Source organism: Carcharhinus amblyrhynchos, chromosome 15, assembly GCF_965287045.1.
Source record: "Carcharhinus amblyrhynchos chromosome 15, sCarAmb.v2.hapA, whole genome shotgun sequence".
Classification (NCBI taxonomy): domain Eukaryota; kingdom Metazoa; phylum Chordata; class Chondrichthyes; order Carcharhiniformes; family Carcharhinidae; genus Carcharhinus; species Carcharhinus amblyrhynchos.
Genome location: NC_137338.1, coordinates 75431964 through 75457984, shown reverse-complemented (window position 1 = coordinate 75457984; position 26021 = coordinate 75431964). Strand labels below are relative to the sequence as shown.

Here is a 26021-nt window from a genome sequence, read left to right as displayed (position 1 = left end):
ACCAAACTGTGATACAACCAGAAAGAATGCTTTCTATAGTGCATCTATAAAAGTTGGTGAGAGTCGTAGCTGACATGCCAAATTTCCTTAGTCTTCCAAGAAAGTAGAGGCATTGGTGGGCTTCAACCTTTAACCTTCATCCATTATAGGCTTTATCCTTCAACCAACATCACCAAAGCATCATCACCATCATCTGGATGTTGTCACAATGTTTGTGGGAGCTTGCTATGAATAAGTTCCTGACATTACAGAAGTGACTACTGTAGTTCAAAAGGACTTCATTAGTTATCAAACTTTATTACTCTGCAGAATTTACCTTGAAAATGCTTTTGTATTTTCTTAATATTGTTAATTCTCTTCAGCTTATCAATTCTGTCTATCTTCATAGGAACTGATGTTGTTATTGTGAAAAATGGAAGAAGAATATGCGGCACAGGAGGCTGCTTAGCCAATGCACCTTTACATCAGAACAAAAGTTACTTTGAATTCAAAGTCCAATCAACAGGTCAGTAAATGTCAGAACTAGGGCTGCCCTACTATACTATTTTTAAAATGTATTTATTAGTGTGACAAGTCAGCTTACATTAACATGGCAATGAAGTTACTGTGAAAATCTCCTAGGCTTCACACTCCGGCGCCTGTTTGGGTACACTGCGGGAAAATTTAGCATGGCTAATGCACCTAACCAGCACATCTTTAGGACTGTGGGAGGAAACCGGAGCATCCGGAGGAAATCCATGCAAACTCAGGGAGAACGTGCAGACTCTGCACAGACAGTGACTCAAGCTGGCAATCAAACCTGGGTCTCTGCCACTGAGAGGAGGGAATGGTCACCACTGTGCCACAGTAATGGCCATTTTGTGGAGTCCATTCATAACTAGTATGTCCTTGAGGCCTAACTATTGCATTTTCCCTGTGCCAGCTGTCATGGATCCTTTCAGATATTTAAATGTGAGTCTACTGTCCCACCTGTGATCTACTTTTTTCTGAACTGAAAGCTAAATAAAGTTTTTATTTGTTTCAAAGGACTATGAACTTTCAATTGGAGCAAAAGCTAACATTCAACTCTGTAATCTTACAGTTTTATAGGAAACCACTATCATTTTCTTATACATCCCTTCTTCCCCCCACTCCTGTCCTTCAACTGTTTTAGCCACGTTCTCTGGAATTCCCTGCATAAACTTCTGCCTCTCATTTTGTTTCTTTAAGACCCTCTTTCTTGGACTACCCCTTCTTGTTTGGCTTGATATCCGTTTTTGTCCAATGGCACTTCTGCACAGCATTTTGGGTTTTTTTTAATACTAAAGTTGCTATATCAATGTTGGATGTTGTCAGAAATAATGTTTGACACAAATAATTGCGCTTTACCAAATAAATATTTTGTAATAAGTCTCCCCTCTGCATCCCACGTAGTGTACTACTGTGAATGAAATGAACTCCAATATGAATGTCACATTTCTCCCTCCAGTGCCTTGAATTAAAATGCGTGCAATATATTGCCTAAGCCACAACTCAACTAAAGGGGATCCCCTGTAGAGGCTATCAAGTTCCCAATTAAACTCCCTTCACGACATAATGGTGACCCTACTTCAAAATTGTGATTACCTAGCAACGGTGGAGTGCTTTGATTATTCTGAAAATACCTGAACAAAACAGGGCTTCCCAAATGATGGGTCATGGCCCCACAGTGGGAATTTGGGGTAATGAGCTCTAAGGCAGTAATAGCTGTGATAAAACTCAAGCTGAATGCAAGCAGCTGCAAAGCCCATTTATCTTCCAATGGTGGATATGAAAATTTCAGGCCTGCTTCCTGCATTCAGGAAGGCTAGTGAAAAAGTAGATGATGTTGTTTTAAAAAGCCAGCAGATGGAACACCACCTCTCCCACCTTCGCAGCTCTATCCAACTTGCATAGCTTTCTCCCCATTCTCCTGGTTCTCCACCCCCTTAACATTCCCTCCTTGCTTTCAAAGCTTTGCCTTCCCATTCAAACAGCTCTCCACCCCAGTCACTACTGTCATATTCTCCACCACCTCAACAATCCCGCTCTCCAGCACTGCCCTCCTACCCTGCTGTCAAAGCTTTCCCTCCCCATTCTCACAACTCTCCACCCCCAGTCTCCTGTCCTCATTCTCAGCTCTCGAGCCCCTGCTCCCTCTTCTTGCTCTCATAGCTCTCCATTCCTGCCACCCCCCCCAACTTCATAGCTCTCCACCTCACCGTCTCTCCCTGCTGCTACAATTCTCCACCCCCTGCTCCCTCTCCCACAACTTTCCATCCCCCTGCTCCGTCTCCCCGCTCCCATAACTCTCTATCCCCTTCCCCCCCTCTCACAGCTCTCCACCAGACCTCCCCTCAGTACTCTCTCTCAGCTCTCCGTCTACCCTCTCCCTCCACTCTGAGCTCTTTCACAGCCCCCCGCTTCATGCTCTCACAGCTCCCCCCACACCCACCAACTCACATCTCTAATCCCCTACCTAGCTCAGGCTCACACTCTGCTCACATGTTGGGGTCACAGCTTCAAAATGAGGTCATAGTTGGAAAATATTTCAGAAATGCTGTCATGAGATGCTGTATTGTTGAAATTTTCTTGTTTGCTCTTTCTGTAAAACTGCAAACAAGTTCTGGAGGGAAATTCCCTTTCAGTAAATCTGTATTTTGTTTCAAATAAAAAGTTAGGTCAACTTGATCATAAACTTCCACATACCCATGGACTCCAGTATATTAATAGCAGAACTATTTGTGTGTTTTTTTAATTTTTTTTATAAAGCATTTATTTTTCTCTAAGTTCATCCCCAGCCTCATTCATATAAAGTGGTCAGAAAACTGGCTGGTGATCTGCTTCATCGCTCAGATTGCACTGCTGTAGAGCCCATTCACAAAGCAAACAAGCAACCCAGAATACTGATTTTAAAAACTAAAATCTCTCCTGCATTTAGATTCCAGCTCAAATATTTTGACTTTCTCTATCTTGGAGAAAATAATGAACTAAATGGTGCAGGGAATGCTATGTGCCAGCTCATGCCATGCCATTCTTGTACGTGTTGGTATGTCAGTGCTATACATGTCTTATATTTTTAAATGCTATTCCAACTGGGATAATGGTTATTGCTTTTCTTAAATTATCTGATATGTTTCTTCACTTGTAAGAGGATTGTGATTTGGGCTCTGATGTATCAAGATCATATTTTTTCTGAGGTTGCATTTAAACATGCATGTGCTTTTCAAGAAATTGAAGCATTTGGGCGGCATGGTGGCACAGTGGTTAGCACTGCTGCCTCTCAGCTCCAGGGACCGAGGTTCGATTCCTGGCTTGAGTCGCTGTCTGTGTGGAATCTGCACATTCTTCCCATGTCTGTGTGGATTTCCTCCTGGTGCTCTGGTTTCCTCCCACAGTCCAGAGATGTGTGGGTTAGATGGATTGGCAATGCTAAGTTGCCTCTTAGTGTCGGGGGACTAGTTAGGGTAAATGTATGGACTTATGGAGATAGGGCCTATGTGGAATTATGGTCAGTGCAGACTCAATGGGTTGAATGGCCTCCTTCTGCACTAAAGGACTCTATAATTCAAATTTAGCTGCAGATTAGATTTCGGGAAGCTGAAATGAATTGTAACCACATTGCACTTTTATTCCATTTCAGGAATCTGGGGAGTTGGGGTGGCTACGCAAAAAGCCAACCTTAATCAGATTCCGTTTGGTCGGGACGCGCAAAGTTTAGTGCTCAGGCACGACGGAGCAATTTATCACAATAATGAAGAGCGAAACAGGCTTCCAGCGAACAGTCTTCCTCAGGAAGGAGACATTGTGGTATGTAAGAAGGAATTTAGGACTTGCAGATACGAGCCAGGGCTTTTTCGGTCTTCAAGGGTTTCCTCGCAGCTCTTTACTTTTAATAGAATAGCTTTATTTGGGTAATTTTCTCCAATGCACCTCTGGTTTTGACTGCTGCAGCTGAAGTGGTGTTGTATCTCACATGCACTGTTTCCTTAAGAACAGTGAAATTGCATTCCTCTCTACAGAAAGACTTCAGCTCTCCTAACTTCAACCGTCAGTTTCAAAGTAGAGATAATGGCCAGAACTTTTCAGCCGCTCATGGTCTCAGCGGCGGTGCACCCCTGACACGGGTTTCACAGCGGCAAGGTGTGTATTCAACAGGGTTTCCCCTTGACAACAAAAGGACTAGAGGATCCCACCACTGACCATTTGGAGATGCCTCCTGCCACCACAAAATATGTGGCAGGTTGGCTGTTAAATCCCACCTATTGCGTCTGGTGACATGGGACAGAAGCTGTCCATGGCCTAAGCTTTGAATGCTCTCCCATCTCCATTATGATGTTCCTCAAGATCTGCCTCTTTGGACAGGCTTTTGGACACTTGATATACTACCTCTTTTTGTGGACCGCCATCAGATTTTGTCTGAAAAGCATTCTTATGTCACATCTTATGATGGTTTGCTATGTCAGAGGCGCCATGTAAATGCAAGTGGTTATTTTTGTTTTGAAAAGTCTTGATTCACACCTCTGATCCGTTCCTTTGTCTTTGGGTCAAAACCCTGGAATTTTCTATCAAACATCAATGGTGTACTTACAATTGTAAGTGGTTTCTGATGGTAGTTCACATCACTTTCTCATGGGCAATTAGGTTTAGCAAATAAATGGTGGCCTTACCAGCAATGCCAACATTCCATGAACTAAAAATAAAATGACCAGAGGTGGTTTCCAATAAACTAAAGTTAACATAATGATGTCACGTACATGTGACAAATGAAAGACAAATCAACGTGTTCATTTCAAATAACACATTGTGATTACTGTTTAGCAGTGAATTTATTGCTACACTGGATGTTCACACTCGCACTCTGACTGATGCATTGCAAAATGATTATTAGACCCAAAGTCATTTCAAGCCTTAAACTCAAAGTGAAACAAAGTTATGAAAAAACATTTTGTTTTATGCTATCTTTTAATGCGAATGAATAAATTGTTGTGCTGTGATACCCTATTTCAGTCAGGGCAATGACATTTCAGAGCCTTATAATTTTTAAACTAATTGGGGGAAACATTGGTGCAAGTTGATGTTTCTCATATGAGTGGCAGGGACAGTATTAAGCAGCAGGTTGCCGCAGCGTTGAGCCCTGCTGCCTCGCAGCGCCGGGGACCCGGGTTCGATTCCTGGGTCACTGTCTGTGTGAAGTTTTCATGTTCTCCCGTATCTGTGTGGGTTTCCTCCGGTTGCTCTGATTTCCTCCCACGGTCTGGGCAGATACATTGACCCGAACAGGTGCCGGAGCGTGGCAGCTAGGGGATTTTCACAGTAACTTCATTGCAATGTTAATGTAAGCCTTACTTGTGACTAATAAATAAACTTTTTAGTGTTGGCCCCTAATGTTGAGTTGCTTCCTGACATTCACTGCAAAAGATATGGGGTTACTTGGGGAACTTTGCCCAAAGTGAGGCAAGAATCAACCTCTTTTTTAAAGTTCATTCAGATTTTTTAAAAAAATATATAAATTCATATTACTTTTCAGGACTGCCATTTCAGATGTGAATTGGTTGCCACTCTGCATTGTTACCCAGCTGTCATTTAATCCTATTTTCCTGTTTTGTGCCATTTCCAGTAGAGTGGTGGTGAATTAATTTGAAGGGAGGCATAACTAAGGAGATTAGTGTTTCACAATTTGATGCTTTCAAAGGCTCTGTTTCCACAACAGACTTTGTGAATTTTGAATCTTTGTCTTGAACCTAGCTACAGAATTGTACAGTGATTTAATTCTTCTTTTTACAAGGGGCTCACTTATGATCATGTGGAACTAAACATTTATTTGAATGGAAAAAATATGCATTGTCCAGCATCTGGAATTAGGGGCACAGTGTATCCAGTTGTGTATGGTAAGTCAGCTTATGCCTTGTAGTACAGAAATGTTGAAATTTATTGTCCTCATGGTCTATATAGGTGTATGGTCTAGGATCTTGAGGCCCACATGCAAAATTAAAATCAATGTTCTCAGTAGTTTGCATGTACCCGGTGTCGCTGGTGTTCAAGTTTATATCTACCAATAAGGCAACTATGCTTGGAACAACTCATTTTAAACCTTTTGGCCCAAATCAATTAAGCCAGGAGCTTAGACTGGAGGCTCTTTATAAATGTCACCAGCAAAATGTATTGTCCCTCTATCCTGCAATTGGCTCCTACACTGAATTGTAATTAAGCAGGAAGCTAAGTCTTAAATACCTGATGAGAAACAGATTCATGTACAAAGAAGTTCTGGAGAATGATCCTGCTGGAATGAATGAAGCTACAGTGGGCTTGCTTCAAATTACAAATTTTAAGACTTTATTTTTGGAAGAGTTTTAAAAAAATATTTGGATTCCAATGTACCAGAGGTGTAGAGGCCAAATAGCTGGAATTGTTCAGTGATCGTACGTCAGTGTCATGGGAATTCTCAAACACTAGGGGGTGCTAACTACAAAGATTTCTGATCAGTGATACAGCATATACTGTATGTAAGCTGACTCAAACCCTTGTGACGCTGAAGCTGTCATTTAGCCAGTATAAAATTTATTTTGCATTTAATTATTTTTGTTGATATTTGTAAACATTTGCCTGCTTTGGAAACTGTTTTATACTAATGGAATTTGAAATCTAAATGTCTTAAAAGCTTAGTTACTTCCCCTAGTATTAATTTAGGGGAGGCGATGGCCTTGTGGTGTTGTCGCTAGACTATTAATCCAGAAACTCACCCAATGTTCTGGGGACTCAGGTTCGAATCCCACCACGGCAGATGGTGGAATTTGAATTCAATAAAAGCAAAATCTGGAATTAAGAATCTACTGATTTGTCGCTTGTTGGAAAAACCCATTCTGGTTCATTGAAAAGGAAATCTGTTGTCCTTACTTGGTCTGGCCTACTTGTGACTCCTGACCCACAGCAATGTGGTTGACTGTCACTGCCCTCCAAGGGTAACTAGGGATGGGCAATAAATGCTGGCCAGCCAGCGATGCCCATGTCCCATGAATGAATAAAAAAAAAGGTTTTTTTTTCCCATTTCCCTTCTCTTTTGAATGGTGTGTCTCATTTATGACCCCAAGAGTACAACTGCCCTCTTGTATTTGTTTTACAACAGCCCGCATAATGCTGGCAAAATATTTGAACAAGTCAGTAGCTGTAAAACACCAAATTCAACCTGACTATATCCTCCTCACTGAATATCCAGACTATGCTGTGTCTTAACAGAGGCTATTGGATATTGATCAGATGGTCGGATTTCCCTTTACTGAATGATTTTCAGTTCCTTAAACCAGTAAACATAAAATCAACTATAGCACATAAAATAACATTTCATAGCCTAGCAATGAATACATAACAATGAAGAATGATACAGTGCAACGTAGTAGATCATAGCACAGTATAACATAGTCCCTGGAAGTGTAGAGTCCCTGCAAGGCAAAAGGAGGCCAGTGTGCACCGACACTCCAAAAGAGTATCTTACCAAGACCCACCCCTGTCCCTGTAACCCCATGCATTTATCATGGCTAAATCCCCCTAATCGACACATCTTTGGACAATAACGGGCAATTCAGCATGGCCAGTCCATTTAACCTGTACATCGTTGGACTGTGGGAGGAAACTGAAGTACCTGGAGGAAACCCATGACGACAAGGGGAGAATGCGCAGACTCCACATAGTCACTCAAGGCTGGAATTGAACCCGGGTCGCTGGTGCTGTGAGGCGGCAGTGCTAGCCACTGGACCACCCTTGTTAATGGTCTAATTATTTGTATGGCAAGGCAGACAACAGGTTAGCAGACTGAGTTCAAAGTTCATGCAGATGCAGTTACTGAAGTAATTTAAATTTGTTGCCAATCTAACTGGGATTATCCCTGATTCCACATTGACTGTCCTGATAGGGTAAGTAAGCTTGTAGCCAGGCCATAAATGTTAGATGTAACCTAAGTTTTATTCTTAGTCACTGTTTTTGTTACCTGTGCCAGCACTAAAGGCACAAAATGAAGTGTAGTTTCCAAAGGGAGCTTTAGCATCCCTTGATTTCAAAATGTTGTTTCCGTAAACAATCATGATATCATAAAGTGAAGTTCACTTATTAGTCAAAAGTAGGCTTACATTAACACTGCAATGAAGTCACCATGAAACTCCCTTAGGCGCCACATTCCGGCGCCTGTTTAAGTATATTGAGGAAGAATTTAGCATGGCCAATGCACCTAACCTGCACATCTTTTGGACAATGGGAGGAAACCTGAGTACTCAGAGGAAACCCACACAGACACAGTGAGAATGTGCAAAATCCACACACAGTGACCCAAGCTGGGAATCGAACCTGGGTGTCTGGTGCTGTGAGGAAGCAGTGCTAACCATTGTTCTGCTCCAAGGACACCCCTTTCAGGAAACGTTTGTCTGGATCTTAACGTGGTTTTTTTCATAGTTCAGTTCAAGGCAGACAGCGTGCACTTCAACTGGATGGAGCAGAGTACTACTTTGATAGTCACAGTCACATTGTTGGCCTGCACAGCCAGCTGTCCATCTCCTGGTCAGACTAAAGATAGCAGGCACATACTCTCACTAGATTCACTTTCAGGCAGTGCATTCCAGATCATCACAACTTGCAACTTAATTTTTTTTTTACACGTTGTCTCTGGTTGCTTTGCTAATTACCTCAAACATGCATCCTCTGATTACTGACCATTTAGCCAGTAGCATGTTTTCTCATTAAAGTCTTTCAACTTGCATAGTCTAATTTTTATTTCTGATGAACCTGATCATAGCTTTCACGTTGGACGTAATGAGGGAAAGTTGAATCATTTAAAGTTGTACTTGTCAGGAATGCAACTACAACTTTAAGTGAGGACTTAAGATACTTGAGAGTTCTTGTATCTTTCTGCATTTGTTAGTAAATCTTCTTCTCGCTTCTTTCTAGCTATTTAGTGGCCAGTAAAATACAAGTAGCAGTGTAACAGCTCTGCCATTGTTCCTTAATTCCACGCGAACGGATTCAGTCTTTAAATCTGTTTTTAAGTTTTTTTTTAAGTCTGCGTGGGTTTCCTTCAGGTGCTCCGATTTCTTCCCACATTTCAAAGATGTATGGGTTAGGTTAATTAACCATGCTAAATTGCCCCTTGGTGTCAGGGGGATCAGCAGAGTAAGTATGTCGGGTTATGGCAATAGGGCCTGGGCTGAATTGTTGTCAGTACAGGCCCAATGAGCCAAAGAACCTCCTTCTGCACTAGGGATTCTATGACTACTTCATCATGCAGTACGACTACCTGTCTGTAGCTCACCAACCTTATTTACTGTGTCTGCATTGCACTTCCCTTTGTCTGAACCCTCCTATTTCTCAACCACTCTATTCTGATGCCATTTGTCTTTTCCAGTATTCTGTTGCCTTGAATGCTTCAACCTTGTGCCTAACTCTGCTACTAAATTAAACCCTCCCCCCACATCACTAGTTAAGAACCCTGTCGGGATATTGGTCCCAGTCCCATTGAAATGCAATTTTTTTTTTACAAGCTTGCATTCTAACCTTACAGCAGAGCTGAAGCATTCCAATTCCTTTGTAAAATAAAGCTGTTTTATTTTCTTTCTTCAGTATCAATTTCATGTAACACGATTGCTTTTACACATAGTGTGATTTCAACTCAAGCTTACATGGGAATCATTTCTGGTTGACCTGATCATAAAACATAATTATGTACCTGGCCACATTCTCCCTTAAGCCAGCATAATATTTAGACAAACTGTTGTTTCACATGGTGTCTGTTGGCCATTGGGAACTGAACATTGACAGTGATTCCATGCGGTATTTATTCATGTTTACAACCTTTGGTTCTGGAATTGAGGGCTGCTGTAACAAAGCACCATTGTTGAAAGCTTATAAGCATTTTAAGTGGGCATCACAATCCTACTGCAAAACAGATCTGATGATATTGGTGGACAATGCCTTGTTGTATCAGAGCAAGTTGCAACTGGCACTGTTTTGCAATTGTCCAAAGCTCTGCTGCCTTTGGCTTGACGCACAGCAAGCCCTGTTAACCTATTGCCCCTGTGCTCGCTAACTCACATTGGCTCCTGGCCAAGCAACATCTTGATTTTTAAAATTCTCGTCCTTGTTTTCAAATTCTTCCTTGCCCCTTCCTATCTCTCTCATTTCCTCCAGCCCCTCAATCCTTTTAAGATATCTGTTGTATTCTAAATCTGGTCTCTTATGCATTGCCTGTCATTTTTGCAGCACTTTTGGTGGCCATGTGTTCAGTTGCCTTGGCCTCACTCTCTGCTTCTACACTTTGCTTTCCTCCTTTATAATAGTTCTTAAAAACCTACCTCTGACCAAGCTTTTAGTCATCTGGCCCAGTATTTTTTTTATGTGGCTTATAATGCTGACAAGTGCCTTGGAATTTTCATTATGTTAAAGGCACTATATAAATATAAGTTGTTGGTTTCATCTGTGCAGATTGGTTGGGGCAGTGAATGGACAAATCAGAGTTCCTTACATTTAGAAACCTGCTTTTTTTTATTCCAGTCAGTAATACCGTGCATATATTTAATTGTCTGATGGTTTATCTTTCTCTTTTCTAGTTGATGACAGTGCAATTTTGGATTGCCAGTTCAGTGAATTTTACAGCCCTCCACCTCCAGGATTTGAAAAGATTTTGTTTGAACAGCAGATCTTCTGATTTTCACTGTTTAAACAGACATGCCCATCCACACTAATCTAGCCTGGTCCCACCTAGATACTGTAAATTAGTTTTCCTGGGTTTGTAGTTTCTCGAGTGCTAGTTGTTTGAATTGTCAGTACCACAATCGGCAACACAGTGTACAGGATTTAGGCTTATCATGCATTACTCTTTCAGTGTTGTTTATTAATGGGAATAACGCTATTTTTAAAGTGAGCACTGACATAAACATGACATGCAGTAAATCATCGTCCTTATAGATGTGGTCCTCAATCGAAGATTAAATAAAAATTATGGCATATTGTTTCCCAAGGAGGCATGCAGCATTACAATCACTGTACTTTGTGTTATTTACAAACACCAAATAAATATTACAGTACTTGTAATATTACAGCACCAATATGGCTCAAAATAATTGAATACTGTATATTTTAATCATCTAGCTTAGTTTTTTTTGGTTTTATTTGTAATCTGCTTTCCTTTCAGTTGGTATACTCTATTCTTTGTATATTCTTCTCTGCCCCGTCAACAGTTGATATCACTTTCTCCGTCGCAGTTAAGTCTTGCTGTTATGATTGTCAGCTTTGCTCATCATTGCCCTTTCTCTTTGCATTGTTCCCTGATTCAGTTGTGCCTCCTTTTTGACCCTTTGTTGATAATGTCTTAAGTACCAATTTGCACATGAAACATTTACAACACACACCATAGTTCAGATGTTAAATTCTATGCTGTTTTGAGCACAAAACCAATCACAATGCAAGGACCGTACTGTCAGTCATTTAAAAGATAAAATTGTCACCTCAACAATAATTGTATGCAGCGACCCAAATCTTGGTCACATTTGGACTGGTTATACTCTCCAAAATTACAGCAAAATAGAAGTTGTAAATATGAAGTATAAACAAAATAAATGCTAGAAACAAGCGGCATCTGTGGAAGAGAAAAAGAAAAATAACTTTAAGATCAATTCTGAAGAATAGAGGCAGGAGAGGGGTGAGAAATAGAAAAAGAATGAGAGGAAGATGGATATCTGTGATGGGGAGAAGGCAGGAATGATTAAATGTATTTATTTCATTGGGCCATTGGTAACTTAGTAGCAGAAATTGTACTTTTTCTATTATTAGAATGTGAATAAGATTGACAGCAGAGATTACCACTCAGCTGCTAGCCTCGAGGTTGAGAGTGCAAGCTCAGGATTAAGTAAAAAGAGGAAATTGGAATAATTAAATTTTTCCCTCAATTTGAATTTTTGAAATTTGATTTTAAAAATAAACCTTTGCTGATTGTACTCCATCCTTACCTTCAAAGAACTGAAGTTCAGCCATAATGAATAAATGAAATCATGAAAAATCCAGGCACAAGTGCTTGTCATAGGATTGGATTTGTGCACCAAGTCTATATACAAAAGTTTGTTAAATCGTGTACTTTGTAAAGAACAAATTGCAGAAATGGCATGTTACTTTGTAGTGAAGGTGAATGTTCTCCATAAAGACTGTGCTTTAATGTCTTGTACTGAGTCTTTGATTAAAAAAAAGCATTGCGCAGATCTCAAATGTCTGCAAATTATTTGTTTTATACTGTCTTAATTTCTGTAACTATTTGCATAAAACTTTCAATATTGTAAAGAGATGACATTATAGTTGCATAAGCAAAAATTAGACCCAATGTGTTATATACTTGTGCATTAATTTGGCTTCTGAAAAAACAATTTAGGAGAGACTAAAGTTAACATACACTTCAAAGTGATCTAGAAACATTATAATCGGAAGATAGAGTCAGTATTTAACACAATATTATCTGCTGAATCACTAAACAATATTAGTGAAGTTTCTTAAACACAAAGATGGTGTGAAGTACTGTTTTACTATCTAATGAAAATTTTGGGTCACCATTTTCTTTTAGTGTCCCTTTAAACTGTTGAAAAATCTGGAGAAGGATTTGCTCAATTCAGAGACCATCATAAGAATCTCAGAAATCAATGCATAGCAGTCATTGGAAACATGCATTGAAACTGTTTGAATTCTAGGCACAGTCATTTTTCTGTTTTGTATGAGATTTTAGAGAGAAGTTAAAGTGCTTGGGAGAAAAGCAGTCAAGAAAAAAAAAGGATTATGAAAGACCAACAGAAGTTATCCTGCTAATGTTCTAACACACTCAAACTATCACCCTCAAGTCTGTCTCTTAACCTCCACATAGCTTCTTTCATACACATAATGTAAAGAAAGCCCTTCTTTGATTTGCTCTAAATTTTGTTTATATAACTATTTATCCCATTAGGATTTATCCCAGACCGAGTGAAACAGTGGTTAGCGCTGCTGTCTCAGTGCCAGGGCCCCGGGTTTAATTCCTGGCCTGGGTCACTGTGTGGAGTTTGCATGTTTTTCCCCATGTTTGTGTGGGTTTCTTCCAGGTGCTCCAGTTTCCTCCCACAGTCCAAAAGATCTGTTGGTCAGATGTATTGGCCACGCTAATTTCTCCCTCAGTGAACCTGAACAGGTACCAGAGTGTGGCCACAAGGGGAATTTCACTAACTTCACTGCAGTGTTAATGTATGCCTACTTGTGACTAATAAATAAAATGAACTTTAATCTAGTATGCTTCAATACAGTACCTTCTGAACTTTCTTCTCTCAACTGTTGATATTAAGTTTTTATACCCTTAGATATTCTATACAAGAATAATAATTTTGTAACTCTTTCACCTAATCCGATACTTACCTAAATCTTTGAAAAATAGTGATCAGACTGCTACAAAATACTCCCAAGTGGGTTCTGACAATTGCATTGTGCGACCTCTGTGTAACTTTAATTGATCTGCTTGATTCTATTCCAGTAACCCACCTCTAATTACAAAGCTTCAACTTGTGTGTACAGCTAGGTTTCATTATGCAGAACTGCTGGTTTATGCCTAAACCATCATTCAGGCGGTTTAAAAAGGGCAGCAGCTTGAATAGCCCACCTAGGAGTTTCATGAGAACATAATCGGACAGTAAGTTAACGCCGAGTCAAAGGAGACACTTGGATGGGTGACCAATCGCATGGTCAAAGAGGTTTTAAGCAATCTAGAAGACAGAAGTGGAGGGGATGTACTTTGAAGGTGGTGTGTTTGGAAAATAAATTTCCTGGGCATTAGTGTATTTATTTCTTTTGTAAACAGATGTTACTGAAAGTTTAAATTCTGCTAATTTTTCGACTGCTGTCAATTTTTGGTGAAGTCATCTCACTCAATTCAGGGAGCCGAAATGAGATGAATGAGAATTCCGTTTGTAAGTATTTTCAGTTGGCTTTGTATTGCCCAAGCAAAGTGGCAAAACTGGTTTGTGCCAAGGAGATGACTGTGTTAAGTAAATGTGGTTGATGCTAGAATAACAATGCTGTACTCTGTTTAAATAAATATGCATTAAAGATGTTACTTGAAATATGCTGTCAATCTGTGAATACTGGCATGTAATAAATAGTGGCATATTGTGCCTGTCAATTGTTAAAATTGTAGAAATATTTGGGATGTATGTGAAGTTTGAATTCAATAACATACTGTGTCATTCTATAAAAATAAATCCTTTTTTCCCCCACTGAATTGTAACAAAATCTCTTGAAGGCAACATTGTTTACAGGGGTCTGGTCTTTCAGGTGTCATTTTACCACACTGTAGACCAGGTGGTCATGTGGAGATTGGGATGACACAGGTACAAAGAAGTTCTCCTGGATTGTGGACAGACACACTGTATAATAAACATCTATTGTTCATTCCCTGATTGCTAATTATGACAACTCGGCATTTTACATAGCGAGAGACTTTACTGCAAGACCCACTCGTGTTTGACAAAAAAAAAGTCCCAGATAACTGAACAAAAATCAAGAGTGATCAAGAGTGCAGTGCTGGCCTACCGGACAAATCAAACAAGGTACGGACGTGCACACTCTTAAATTTAGTTATTCCCAAGATGCGCTTTCAAAATCAGTGCAGGCTCGATGGGCCGTATTGCTTCTTTCTGCCATGTTTGCATATATTTATAACCACCAACATTGTTGCAATTCTGTCGTCATATACAATAAGAAGTCTCACAACACCAGGATTAAAGTCCAACATGTTTATCTGGTAGCAAAAGCCACTATGTCGATATGCAGTGGCTTTTGCTACCAAACGTCCTACTGTGTTTACCCCAGTCCAACGCTGGCATCTCCATATGCAGGCCAGACCGAATCAAGATGCAAAACCTACCATCAATGAAAATCTAACATTAGTCATGGTGACCATCAAGCTAATGTTTTATAATGTTTTATTCAAATTTAATTATAGCAGAATTTAAATTCACAAAATGTCATCTTTGTTAGTCCTGATCCCTGGATTACTGCTCCACTATCCTACCTGCACTTGAAGCCAGGTCTGCCTGACTCAGCAGCAATAATACATAGCTGACTTATGTTGCTCTTCTTGGGAGTCTTGCTACATACTCTAAACAATCCTGATTTCTTACAATAACAACTGAAATATATATATTCCAGCTTCGAGTACTTCACTGGAGTGATAGCAGACAAAATATGGCATGGATTACATTGAGATAGTGGCTCAAATCTTCCAGTCTCTGACTCAATGGAAACTGGACGTACAATCGAAGATGCACGTCAGGAATGTGTGGGTGTTGTGAGTCATAGTGGAGACCTATATGGGAATTATCCTCTGCAAATGTCTCCTGAGCTAGAGTTGGAGATGGCAGACAGATCTGTGATAATTACCAGAAAATATGTTAGTTTAAAATCTGGTCAAACACCTGAGTAACTCCACTACACCCTCCCAATCCAATCCACAACCTGAGTTTACCAATGCCCCCACTAACCACGCCTCCTCTTGACAACTTTATGTATCTTGGTTACTAAACATTCAGTCCTTTCCCCTAAATAATTGATAGAGATTACAAATAGTAATCACTATGGCAATCCATTTGTTACTTCTTGCCAACCTGTCAAAGATCCACTTATCCCTAGTCCTCCTCCCTGTTATCCATGCCAATGTTATCCCTGCTCCACGTGCTCTTATTCTGTGTGTAACCTTTCAACTTTAAAACATTCCTGCTATCCCAAGCTACTTGACAGGAACTTAATCAAAAAAAATGACACTCAGCTAGAGGAGACACAAGGAGAGTTGACTAAAGAGTAAGGTTAGTTTTAATACATGTTTTAAAAGGACATAGATGGTGAGAGATTGATATTCTCACAAATAGCCACACCTGTTTAATGTCATGCTCCTATCTTGCTTCCCACCAATTGATTTTTCAAAATTTTTGACAGCATTAATGAACTTCCAGTTTTATATCATCAGCATAACAGCTTGGGTTATATATAGAGTTTTGATAAGTTTAAGATGATAAAAGATGGCAGTCTAGTTAGGCAAATAAAGTGTTGCAAGATTCTCTTTATTTCCTCTATTGCAAAGCAGATCTCCAAAATGAAATAAAGGACATGGGCAATCATTTAATCTCTTTCCTCTTGTAAAACCACAAAGCTCCAGTAGCTTTCTACTCCCTCACCCAAGTGGCCATTCTTCATATGAAAGACTGAATGGTTATTTTCTCCAAAGAGCTCATGTGTACATGGTTTTACCATGGGCAATAGTCTGACATGTTTTACTCTTTCCTAGCCCTGCCTCAGAGGCCAATTGTATTGCCCCCCAAATGCTCTCAGGCCAAGATCAGCTAACTCAACACAGTTTCTAGAAACATAAAATTAACAGCATAAATTGATCTGCATCAATGGTTATATTCTGAAGGACCTCCTCTAGCCCTAGCAGCTAACTAGAATACAAAGAGGAGGAAGCTTTCCTGCAGTATCATAATGCAGTTACACTACATCTGGAGTTCTTGTACAGTTCTAAGCTCCACCTTGGAAAGGATATAGCAACTTTGACAGGCGTACATCACAATTCAGGTGACTATTACCAGGCCTCTAAGGCTTAGATTATAAAATGCGATATAGCCTAGGTTTGCATATTCCAGACTATAGGAGGTTGAGAAATGTCTGGATTAAGACTTTTGAAAAGAATTGTTAGGGTAGCTTGAAAAAAGTCTTTTCTGCTGGTGGGGAAATAAATCTAGGACAAGGGGATGTACCCTTAAAATAAATGCCATTAAGAATTTATAAAACAGTGGACATACGTGTTATTAGGGGGCATAACCATAAAGGTTCACGATGGGACATATAGGAGGGATGTCCAAGGTAGATTCTTTACTTTTGGTGTGTGGAATGCACTGCCTGCTGTGATAGTGGAGTTGGACACTTTAGGAACTTTCAAACAGTTATTGGATAGGCACATGGAGCATAACAGAACGATAGGGAGTGGGATAGCTTGATCTTGGGTTCGACATAGCTCAGCACAACATGGAGGGCCGAAGGGCCTGTACTGTGCTGTGTTGTTCTATGTTCTAAAATATTTGTTGAAGGGTTGTAGAATTGTGGACCAACTCACAAAAATAACCAAGTGCTAGCATAATTACTGAAATGAAATCAATAGATTTCATTCGCCAAAGTATTAGATCAAGGCTGGCAAATGTGGTTTGATGCACATCAGCTATGATCACAACGAATGACAAAAAATGCTGAGGGACTGAGTGGTCTACGACTGTTCCTATCTTTGGCACCACAGTGCATTTGTCCTCTAAAACATGTTATGCTGAATAAAATAATTGACCATAATTTGAAATTCTGTAGCCTTTCTTCCATGAAAAGGGCTTAGACAAATAATTTTGCACCCAACTAGAAAGCCCCACACTTGGTTTGGGCATCTATAGACAGATGAGTGATTATTCAAAGAACAACACAACACAGGAAACAGGCCCTTCAGCCCAACGAGCCCACGCCGCCATCTTAAAGCATTTTTCCTACACCTCCCTTGACCCGTGTCTATGCTTATGGTACCCCCATTGGAAACCAGATTCAGGGGAGAAGAATTTAGGGACAATTTGTTACACCAATCAGCCTAAGAGCGCATCTTTGGGGTGTGGGAGGAAACCGGAGGAAACCCACGCAACCACAGGGAGAATGCGCAAACTCCCACAGACACTGGCCCAAATCCATGTATCTGCACAGCTAGCAGTGATAGTCACTGAGCTGTTGTGGTGCCCATCTGCTGGTCCAGTTTTAAACACACATAACGACGCAAAGTACTAGGCCACTCTCGAAACATCCAACAGCAGCCCACACACGACCCACCGTGTGCATGCCCCTCGTTAGACAAGGTGGACTGACACACCTGTGGACTAAAAGAGACAAAACATCAACACATGCAGCATCAGATTTCCAGTAATGTCCTGAGGCTCTGACCTTTATTTAAAATCATCTCCTATAACCCTCCATCCCTGTTTCACTCACGTGCCTAAGTAAACCTTAAACAAGTCCAGTGTGCCTGCCTCCACCTTACTTGGTAGTGCATTCCATACCCCAACGACCCTGTGTGTGAAAAACCTCCCTCTAATATCCAAATTATACTTCTCCCCGCTCACCCTTAGCTCGTGACCCCTTGTGATACTTGTCTCCAATCTAGGAAAAAGCCTGCCACTGTTCACTCTATCTATACCCTTCATTATTTTATACACCTCCATCAGATCCCCCCTTAATCTCTGTCTTTCTAAGGAAAAGAGCCCCAGTTTACCAAATCTTTCCTCATAACCCAGTCCTCCCATACCAGGCAGCATCCTGGTAAACCTCCTCTGCACTCTCTCTGTGCAGATTCCAAACATCAGCCCATTTGTTAGCAACGGCTGATCTTTAGGAATGAGCAAGCATCCAGCTGTGTTTAGACTAGTAACTTTGTAGGGAAGCTTTCTAAGAATCAACATAGATACTATATAAATGTAAGTCTTTCTATTATTGAATAAAACAGATTATGAATTGAACCAAAGGATGCCCCACCTATTGTCAACTCAGTCCACCTTCAGAGACTTTTTAAAAGAGCATAAAACATGGATTACAAAGGAATTTCAGTGTTATGCTTCTGGCTCCTATTACTGTGCCAACTGGTAGAGATGTAGTCGCCTTGCACTGTTTTAGAAAAAGGCAGGCAATCAGATTGTTTATGAGAGGGTGTATCAGCACTGAATTGGAGCAAGATCTCTGCAGCAGACTTGAATTTATTACAGAAGTCCAGAGATTATTTCATTTGTATACATTATGTGCATTGTAGTTTGTTGTTTTCTGATTAACTGTGGATTAATTTGTCAATAAACTGCATGTGCTTATATCCAAATCACTTAGCTCTCATAATAGTTAGAATCACACAAACTACATCAGGTCACTCAGTGAGTGGCCACCATGATACTCATTGGTAGGATAAAAAATGTAGAAGACTGCAATGAAAATAGATTTGGGGTAAACTGACAAGGGACCATTTTAACACTAACGTGGCTGAAGAAGCCATTATGTACCCTGTATTAACTAATGACCATAGATAGATGAGTGTAAAAGTGCTGAGCTTTGAGTTATAATCAGTAATCATATTAGACAGTTTTCATTTAAGTATTAATATAGAATCATTGTATACGTTAAAATTACTCTCTCATGGAAAAGTACAGTTTAGCCACAGGCAATTAAATCATTTTGGAACCTCAATAAAGTCCATGAGACAGTATACCATGGCCTTGCTAGTCTAGCTTAGTGAATGAAGAGTTGTTCAAAAACAGATTAAAAAACAGTGAGAAACAACCCAGTTGTATTCTTACTTGAGATATTGAGGCCAGATTATCTCAGGAGGGCATACACAAGTGAAAGCCAACTAAACTTCTCTCAACAGTCATCAAATCAAAGCTCTGACTGTTATGATGGGATGACCAAACAGGGGTTAAGAAGAGCGGTTCAATAGGCTTCATTTCAGAGTCTCCAGAATACAAACATGTCAATCTCCACAGCTGGGTTTGAGATCAGGGACATGAGGGTCTGTGATCTATACTTCAATGGATTGTACAACCAGCTAAAGCTGTAAAAGTCATTGTCCCAAATTGAAGTACATCTTTAATAAACTTTCTATGCCGAAAGTTCTGTTTTGCCTTAATTGGTTAAGTCTTGTCCAAGAAAAAGTAAATTTATTAAATCATGTACATAGGTGGAAGTTGGAGTGGCTGAAATTAAATTGATAAATTAAGTATTGTTACGGCAATATGTTGTTCAGCACCTCACTGACTGACACGACAATTTCAGATATTACAAAACACTTTGGTGTCATCTAAATTACAAGAATGAAGCATGAGATTATTGCAAAACAACTGCATACACTATGACCTGAAACTCAAATATCATAGGATGAGTGTTGTGGTGCAGGGAAAGGCCACTCAGTTCATTGAGTCTGTGCTGGGTCTTAGTTATTTTTGATTCTGCTCCTGTCACTGTTTCTGGTAGGGGATTCTATATCCTAATAGCTTATTCATTTTTAAAAAAATCTCAATTTCGTTCATTCCTTTGACAATTTCACATTTATAATTTCTGGTTACTGACTCAACATTGTCGCCTTTCCTTAAACAATATTTTACAGAAGATACAAAAGAAGCAATTGAATCAAACTATTAAGAGGACATTGCTAAATTCACTCCTTCAGGTGATAAATACGAACTGTACATAAAGCCAACCCATTGTCTATTTATGGAGTTATTTCATCCATAGACATCAAGCTAATATCACAAATACATTTCCTTGGGTTTTTAAATCATGGCTGACATTTTCATTAACAGCTACAAGGTGTGTGATGCATCATATTAAGTCTCCTCACCTTTTTCTTCCCTAGAGAATGAGAAAATCAGCAAATTTCATAAAATAATAACTACTAAGGTGGAATTAATAGGAAAAGTATTTCCCTCTGCTGGTTAGACTGATAAATATAAATCTACGATAAAATGAGTAAGTTCTTTCATAAATAAAACAGACTTTGATAAATATAATTTCTATGATAAAATGAGGAATTGATTCTAAATAATTATTTCTTATGAAGCTCCAATACTAGATTAACAATACTGTTAGCAACTATGATTCAGGACCATGGGAATCTGAAACATGGAGTATGGAAGTAGTTCAGGACATCACTCTCATTCCTGCTGGTAGATCAGTTTACTTTTAGGATACAAGATTCAGAAGACAATTAAATAAGCAAATGGCATTTATTAAAGCATTAACTTCAAATTGTAACTCAGTAGAATCAGAGCTGAAAATTATATATAAACAAAAGTAATTTTGCACTCTGTTCATCTTTAGAATTTCTTCTGAGGGTGGTGATTTGCGGTTCTACAAGCACCAGTTCCTGGTTAGTAATTCACCCATTCGGCCAGTCTTTGTGAACCTATTCAATGTTGACATAAATTTTCCAGCAGCAAGGGAACACTCAAGTATTGCCACTGCCAGAGGGATGGTGGTAGGAGACAACCTTGTTTCCTACCAACACATCCATAGAAATCAGATAACCAGAGCATGTGTCAAGTCTGGGTCATTCCTCATCTCTAAGCCCACAGAAAAGGTGTTTATCCACTCAACCATCAGTGCAGCCTAGCTGATCATGTTTGCTGGTTCTGAACAGGGCTTGCAGTTTATTAGATCTGACTTGAATGCAATCCTGTTTTGTAGGCTGAACAGGATATCTTTCATTTAAAACATTAGAAGATGTTGAAGTGATTATATTCCTGAATTTTAGATATTACTCCAATGATTTGCCTATATTTCTCTGATGGATAGAGTCTACACCACAGTCAAGGTGATTTACAACTGCACATGAAATCCTCTCATCTCACCAAGTTGCAGTAGTTGTCAAGTCCCTGTGCCTTTAGATAGCTCTGGATTCATTCTGAAATCAAATGAATTTTTGAATGAAAAATAGGAATTGTGATCTGGATGCTTTGGAATATACAGCTGACTCTGATTGTGCCCAAGCTTATTATACTTGAGTATAATAAGTGTTTCATTATTTCAACTTTTACCTATAACAAAAGAAATTGGAAACTCAAGGCTCGGTGTCACTCACTCTTTTGCCTGGCTTAAGACTGAAAAAGAGCAGGAAGATTCCCCAGTTCAATCTCCAGCTTTTGTTATCTGATGGATAGGAAGTTAAATGAGTGGGAGGCAAGTGGCCAGGATACTTCATTGCTTCTAACAATTGGCTGGAAATGTGCACTTGTACAAACAGTGACAACAGGGAAAGTTCAGGCATCATTCAAATCCCTACTTTGCTCATGATTCAACAACCTATCATCACGCAATGCCTAGGATGGTACCTTACCCTAACAGTCACCCGGTGGCTACAGTTAGTATCAAAGCATAGAATAATTGATTGTTCCAAAGGGAAAAGGGAGGGAGGGAGGAATATACCATTTACAACACAAAACAGGACCATTCAACCCATTGTCTGTACCACCACCTGCTAAAGCAAATTAAAACTCAACTTTCAGCCCTTTATCTCCCTTTTACTTCACAAATTTATATTCAGAAGATCTAATGCCTGAAGTACTTCCTGCAGCAAACCATTTCTTACTTCATCATACCACAAGATTACTTCTGCTCTCTTGCTTCATCATAGGTTAAATTGATGATGCCTTATCATTGGCTTGCCACTCAAGAGGAAATAGTTATTCTTCTTTTAATCTTTCAAAACTTTAAAGACCTTTACTAAATTTCTTCTGGCCTTCATTGCTCCCATGAAAATTGATCACAGTAAGTCAAGTCTTACCTCGTAACTACTTCCCACCCTTGGCATTTCCTGGTGAACTTACACTGTACACCAACTCTTATTCCCAAGAAGGTCCAACTAGCTGTTTTCTTATGCCAATCTACAATCTCTACATTCCTATTTATAAAGCTTCTTTGCCTTATTTGTAGCTTCATCTACGTATACTTTCATGGGAACTAGGTATTGAAATCCATACATGTGTATGTGTGTCTGTTACTGCATACATTTTTCCATTGGGCATACACTCCAATTTCTCATTAATTCTCCCAAATTACATGTGCTACTGACTATCCATTTCAGTAAATTGATAAATACCCTCCTGAAATCTTCATAATCCTCCCCATCATTTGCCAAATGTACACCATAAACAAATTTCAGTATGCTCCATATCCCCAAGTTTAAAACATACATACAGCCCAAAAATAGAATCTATCTATCTATACTACTAAGTTCCCTGACACTAGATGCCTGAAACTTTCGTAACATGTTGAGGCAACTTATTGAATGCTTTCGGATGACATATACAACAGTTTAAGGGGTATGGTGGTATTGTCACTGGACTAGTAGTCCAGAGATCCAGAGTAATGCTCTAGGGATCTGGGATCGAACCGCCCCACTAATTCAGTTAAAAGTCCAATAATGACCATGAAACCATTTGTCAACTGTCGTAAAAACCCGTCTGGTCTTCAGGGAAGGAAACCAGCCACCCTTACCTGGTCTAGCCTACGTGTGACTCCAGATTCACAGCAATGTGGTTGACTCTTAACCATATTAACTCTGAAATGGCCCAGCAAGCCACCTAGCCCAAGGGCAATTAGGGATGGACAATAAAAGCTGGAAATTCCAGCAACACCCACATCCCATGAAAGAACAAAATGTTACCGCATTCTCTTTATCCAATCACTACTGCAGAAAATACTATTGAATAGCTTGCCCACAAGTCAATCTAGCTGCTCTTTCATCCCATGCACCCTCAGCTTATTAATTCTGCATTTTAAAAGTTTGTTTATAACTGATACTAAATTAACTGGTTAGCTAGGTTTTGTCCGCCCTTTTCCTACATAGTTGTTTAATTGCCTCTCTTTGAGACTCTGGCACAATATATTTATTCAAGCAGAGATGAAAGATTGGTTAGAGCCTCTGCTGCCTCTTCTTTTGACCTCCAATAACAGCCAAGTGTGCCACAAGGACACAGCATTCACTTCTGAGTTCTGCTGATATCGTTCCCAAATAAATGTACTTTCTCATAATCCCTCAATTGTTTCTCTTCTTGCTGTAGTATACTCATACCATTTGCTAACACAAGTGCAACACTGATGGTGGTGTTGGTGGTGGGGGCAGCAGAATGAAGAGGGAGATGAACAATTTGGACTGCATATCATTGTGGCTCAAAAAGTGCATCAATTTGACCATGTCTATGAAATGTTTCAGCATACTCAACCTAACTAAAATGGTTAATAAGAATCTGGAAAGTAGTTGCATAAAGATGGCACATGTACTTCTTGCAAACTCTTCAATTCAGGTTTATAAGATTATGTTTTTGACAGTGTCGCTAAATTTCGGTTAAAATGAGGGGAATTACATGACTAATCTAAATCCTGCCTGATAAGCCTGGCTAAGTCAAGGAACCTGTACGAGACCTGTATGCAAGATGCAAGTTCTCACAACTGTAAACAGAAGGCAAATGCAGCTTGTGCTAACAAGTAAATAGACTGTTGACTCCAAGCTTTCAGGCAGAAGGGACAGGAAAAGAACAGCAGTTGGTGTGGTCAGCAAAGGCTGCAAGTTGTTTGCAAGTTACTAAAGCTGAGGGAAACGGTCTCCAGTTAACATGCATGCCGTAGCCATCATAGGAACCAAAAAGATTCCGGTGGGCTGAGGGAAGTGCCTGGAAAGTTACCAAGTTAAACAGCAAAATATTATCCCATTGGAAATTGGAAGTTTCTGTAGACAGTTTAATGTCAGAATTATAATTCTGTGTAGACTGTGCTGTGACAGAGGAATTTCCCTTCTGTACAATGAAAAGTTGCTTACAAAAATAGTGTTTGTTACTTTTAATTATTTGTTGTATTAAAAACCTTAAAATGTGAAATCTTGTGTCATCATTTCAGCTATTAATTGGAAGTTTTAATTTAGTTCTAAAAAGTTTGCAGTATCTACATGGATCATAATAATACCCTCTCTCCTCTAGCATCTGAAATTCTTCAGATTCCTTTTCAGGATATTATTTATAAAATCTTCACTCTTGACATTCTAATTTCTAACTAGTGATTTTTAATCTAATTTCTAATGAGCAGACATTATAACTTTTCTATTTTGACATTTAATTCTAGGGCTGAAGCGAAACAGGTTTTTAAGCTGGAGTTTCCAGACCCTAAGACAACCCTAAAAATCTACAAAGTCATAACATTTCCCGACTTGATGACAAATATTTTTTGCAATGATAGTAGCATCTCTCTTTGAGTTAGGGCAACTGCTTCCATATTTCTGCTGAAACCAAAAGGTTTTTTTAATATATGTTTATTCTTATAAGCAGTACCTTTAGGTAGATTCTCCCATTTAATTCTACTGTATTCTCGTCTATTTATCAATGCACCCCACTGCAAAGGTAAATTGGAGTTCTGTACAAATAGTGACAAGGTCAAAATTCTATAGTAGTTTTTGAGAACCCACAAAAGGTTATTACAATAAGCATCACTGGTAAAGAATCTCATAATAAATGTTTGGTCCATTCATTGACCATAAATTCAAATAGGCTATCTTCTAAATTTGGGAACCAGAGCAAGGTCATTGATCAAGTTGACTCCTTCAGTTAAAGTTTATTAGTCACAAGTAAGGTTTACATTAACACTGCAATGAATTTATTGTGAAATTTCTTGCAGTATCTGGGCATGGGCTATAATACCAGATCCTTTGAAAAAAGATCTTCTGGAATAACATGGGCATAATTCAAGAGTAGTTAATTTACCTGCAACAGAAAATGAAATAAGGTTCGGCAAATAGAGAAAAAGGGAACTTTTCTGTGAAGATCTTCTGTGACAAATTTGTCAGGTCTGTCATCATATATTCCCAGCCAAAGTCAAGTTTCACAGGGCTTTTCACAGAATCACATGTCAAATCCTGAAATGATACAAAGATTATAGTTTCCTGATTGCTCTTCTATGGCCGAAAACAACTATTACAAAGTGGACATCAGTGCCTTAGCAAGGCACTTCAGTTAGCACCAATGCTAGTAGCGGTGTCTAACCCAACTGATGCAACAACTTGTAGTTTTGACACAGAAAAACATTGCAAAGTGATCTTTGGAGGTCTACAGAAATAAAGAGGCACTGAGGAGGATCCTGAATGAGGAATGGAGGAGAATAGAATCAAAGAATCCCAAAGTGCAAAAGGAGACCATTTGGCCCCTTAAGTCTACACCAACAATAATCCCACCCAGATCTTATCCTTATAACCGCATGTATTTATCCTGTTAATCTCCCTGAAACTAAAGGGGTAATTGTGCATGCCCAACAAACCTAACCCACACATCTTTGGACTGTGGGAGGAAACCACAGCACCTGGAGGAAACCCACGCAGATGCAGGGAGAATGTGCAAACCTCCGCACAGACAGTTACCTGAGGCTGGAATTGAACCCAGGTCCCT

At 39.5% G+C, this 26021-nt stretch overlaps 1 protein-coding gene across 1 annotated transcript in view; it reads left to right on the top strand.

The window, feature by feature from the left end:
• The window catches only part of LOC145353456 (SPRY domain-containing protein 7), a 28522-nt gene extending 14267 nt beyond the window's left edge, over positions 1–14255 (top strand). The window contains exons 2-5 of the mRNA XM_080204248.1: positions 389–505; positions 3641–3807; positions 5786–5888; positions 10587–14255. Of these exons, the coding sequence (XP_080060374.1) occupies positions 389–505; positions 3641–3807; positions 5786–5888; positions 10587–10684 (485 nt within the window). The 3' untranslated portion in view covers positions 10685–14255. The remainder of the gene's footprint in view (positions 1–388; positions 506–3640; positions 3808–5785; positions 5889–10586) is intronic.
• Positions 14256–26021: the final 11766 nt, after the last annotated feature.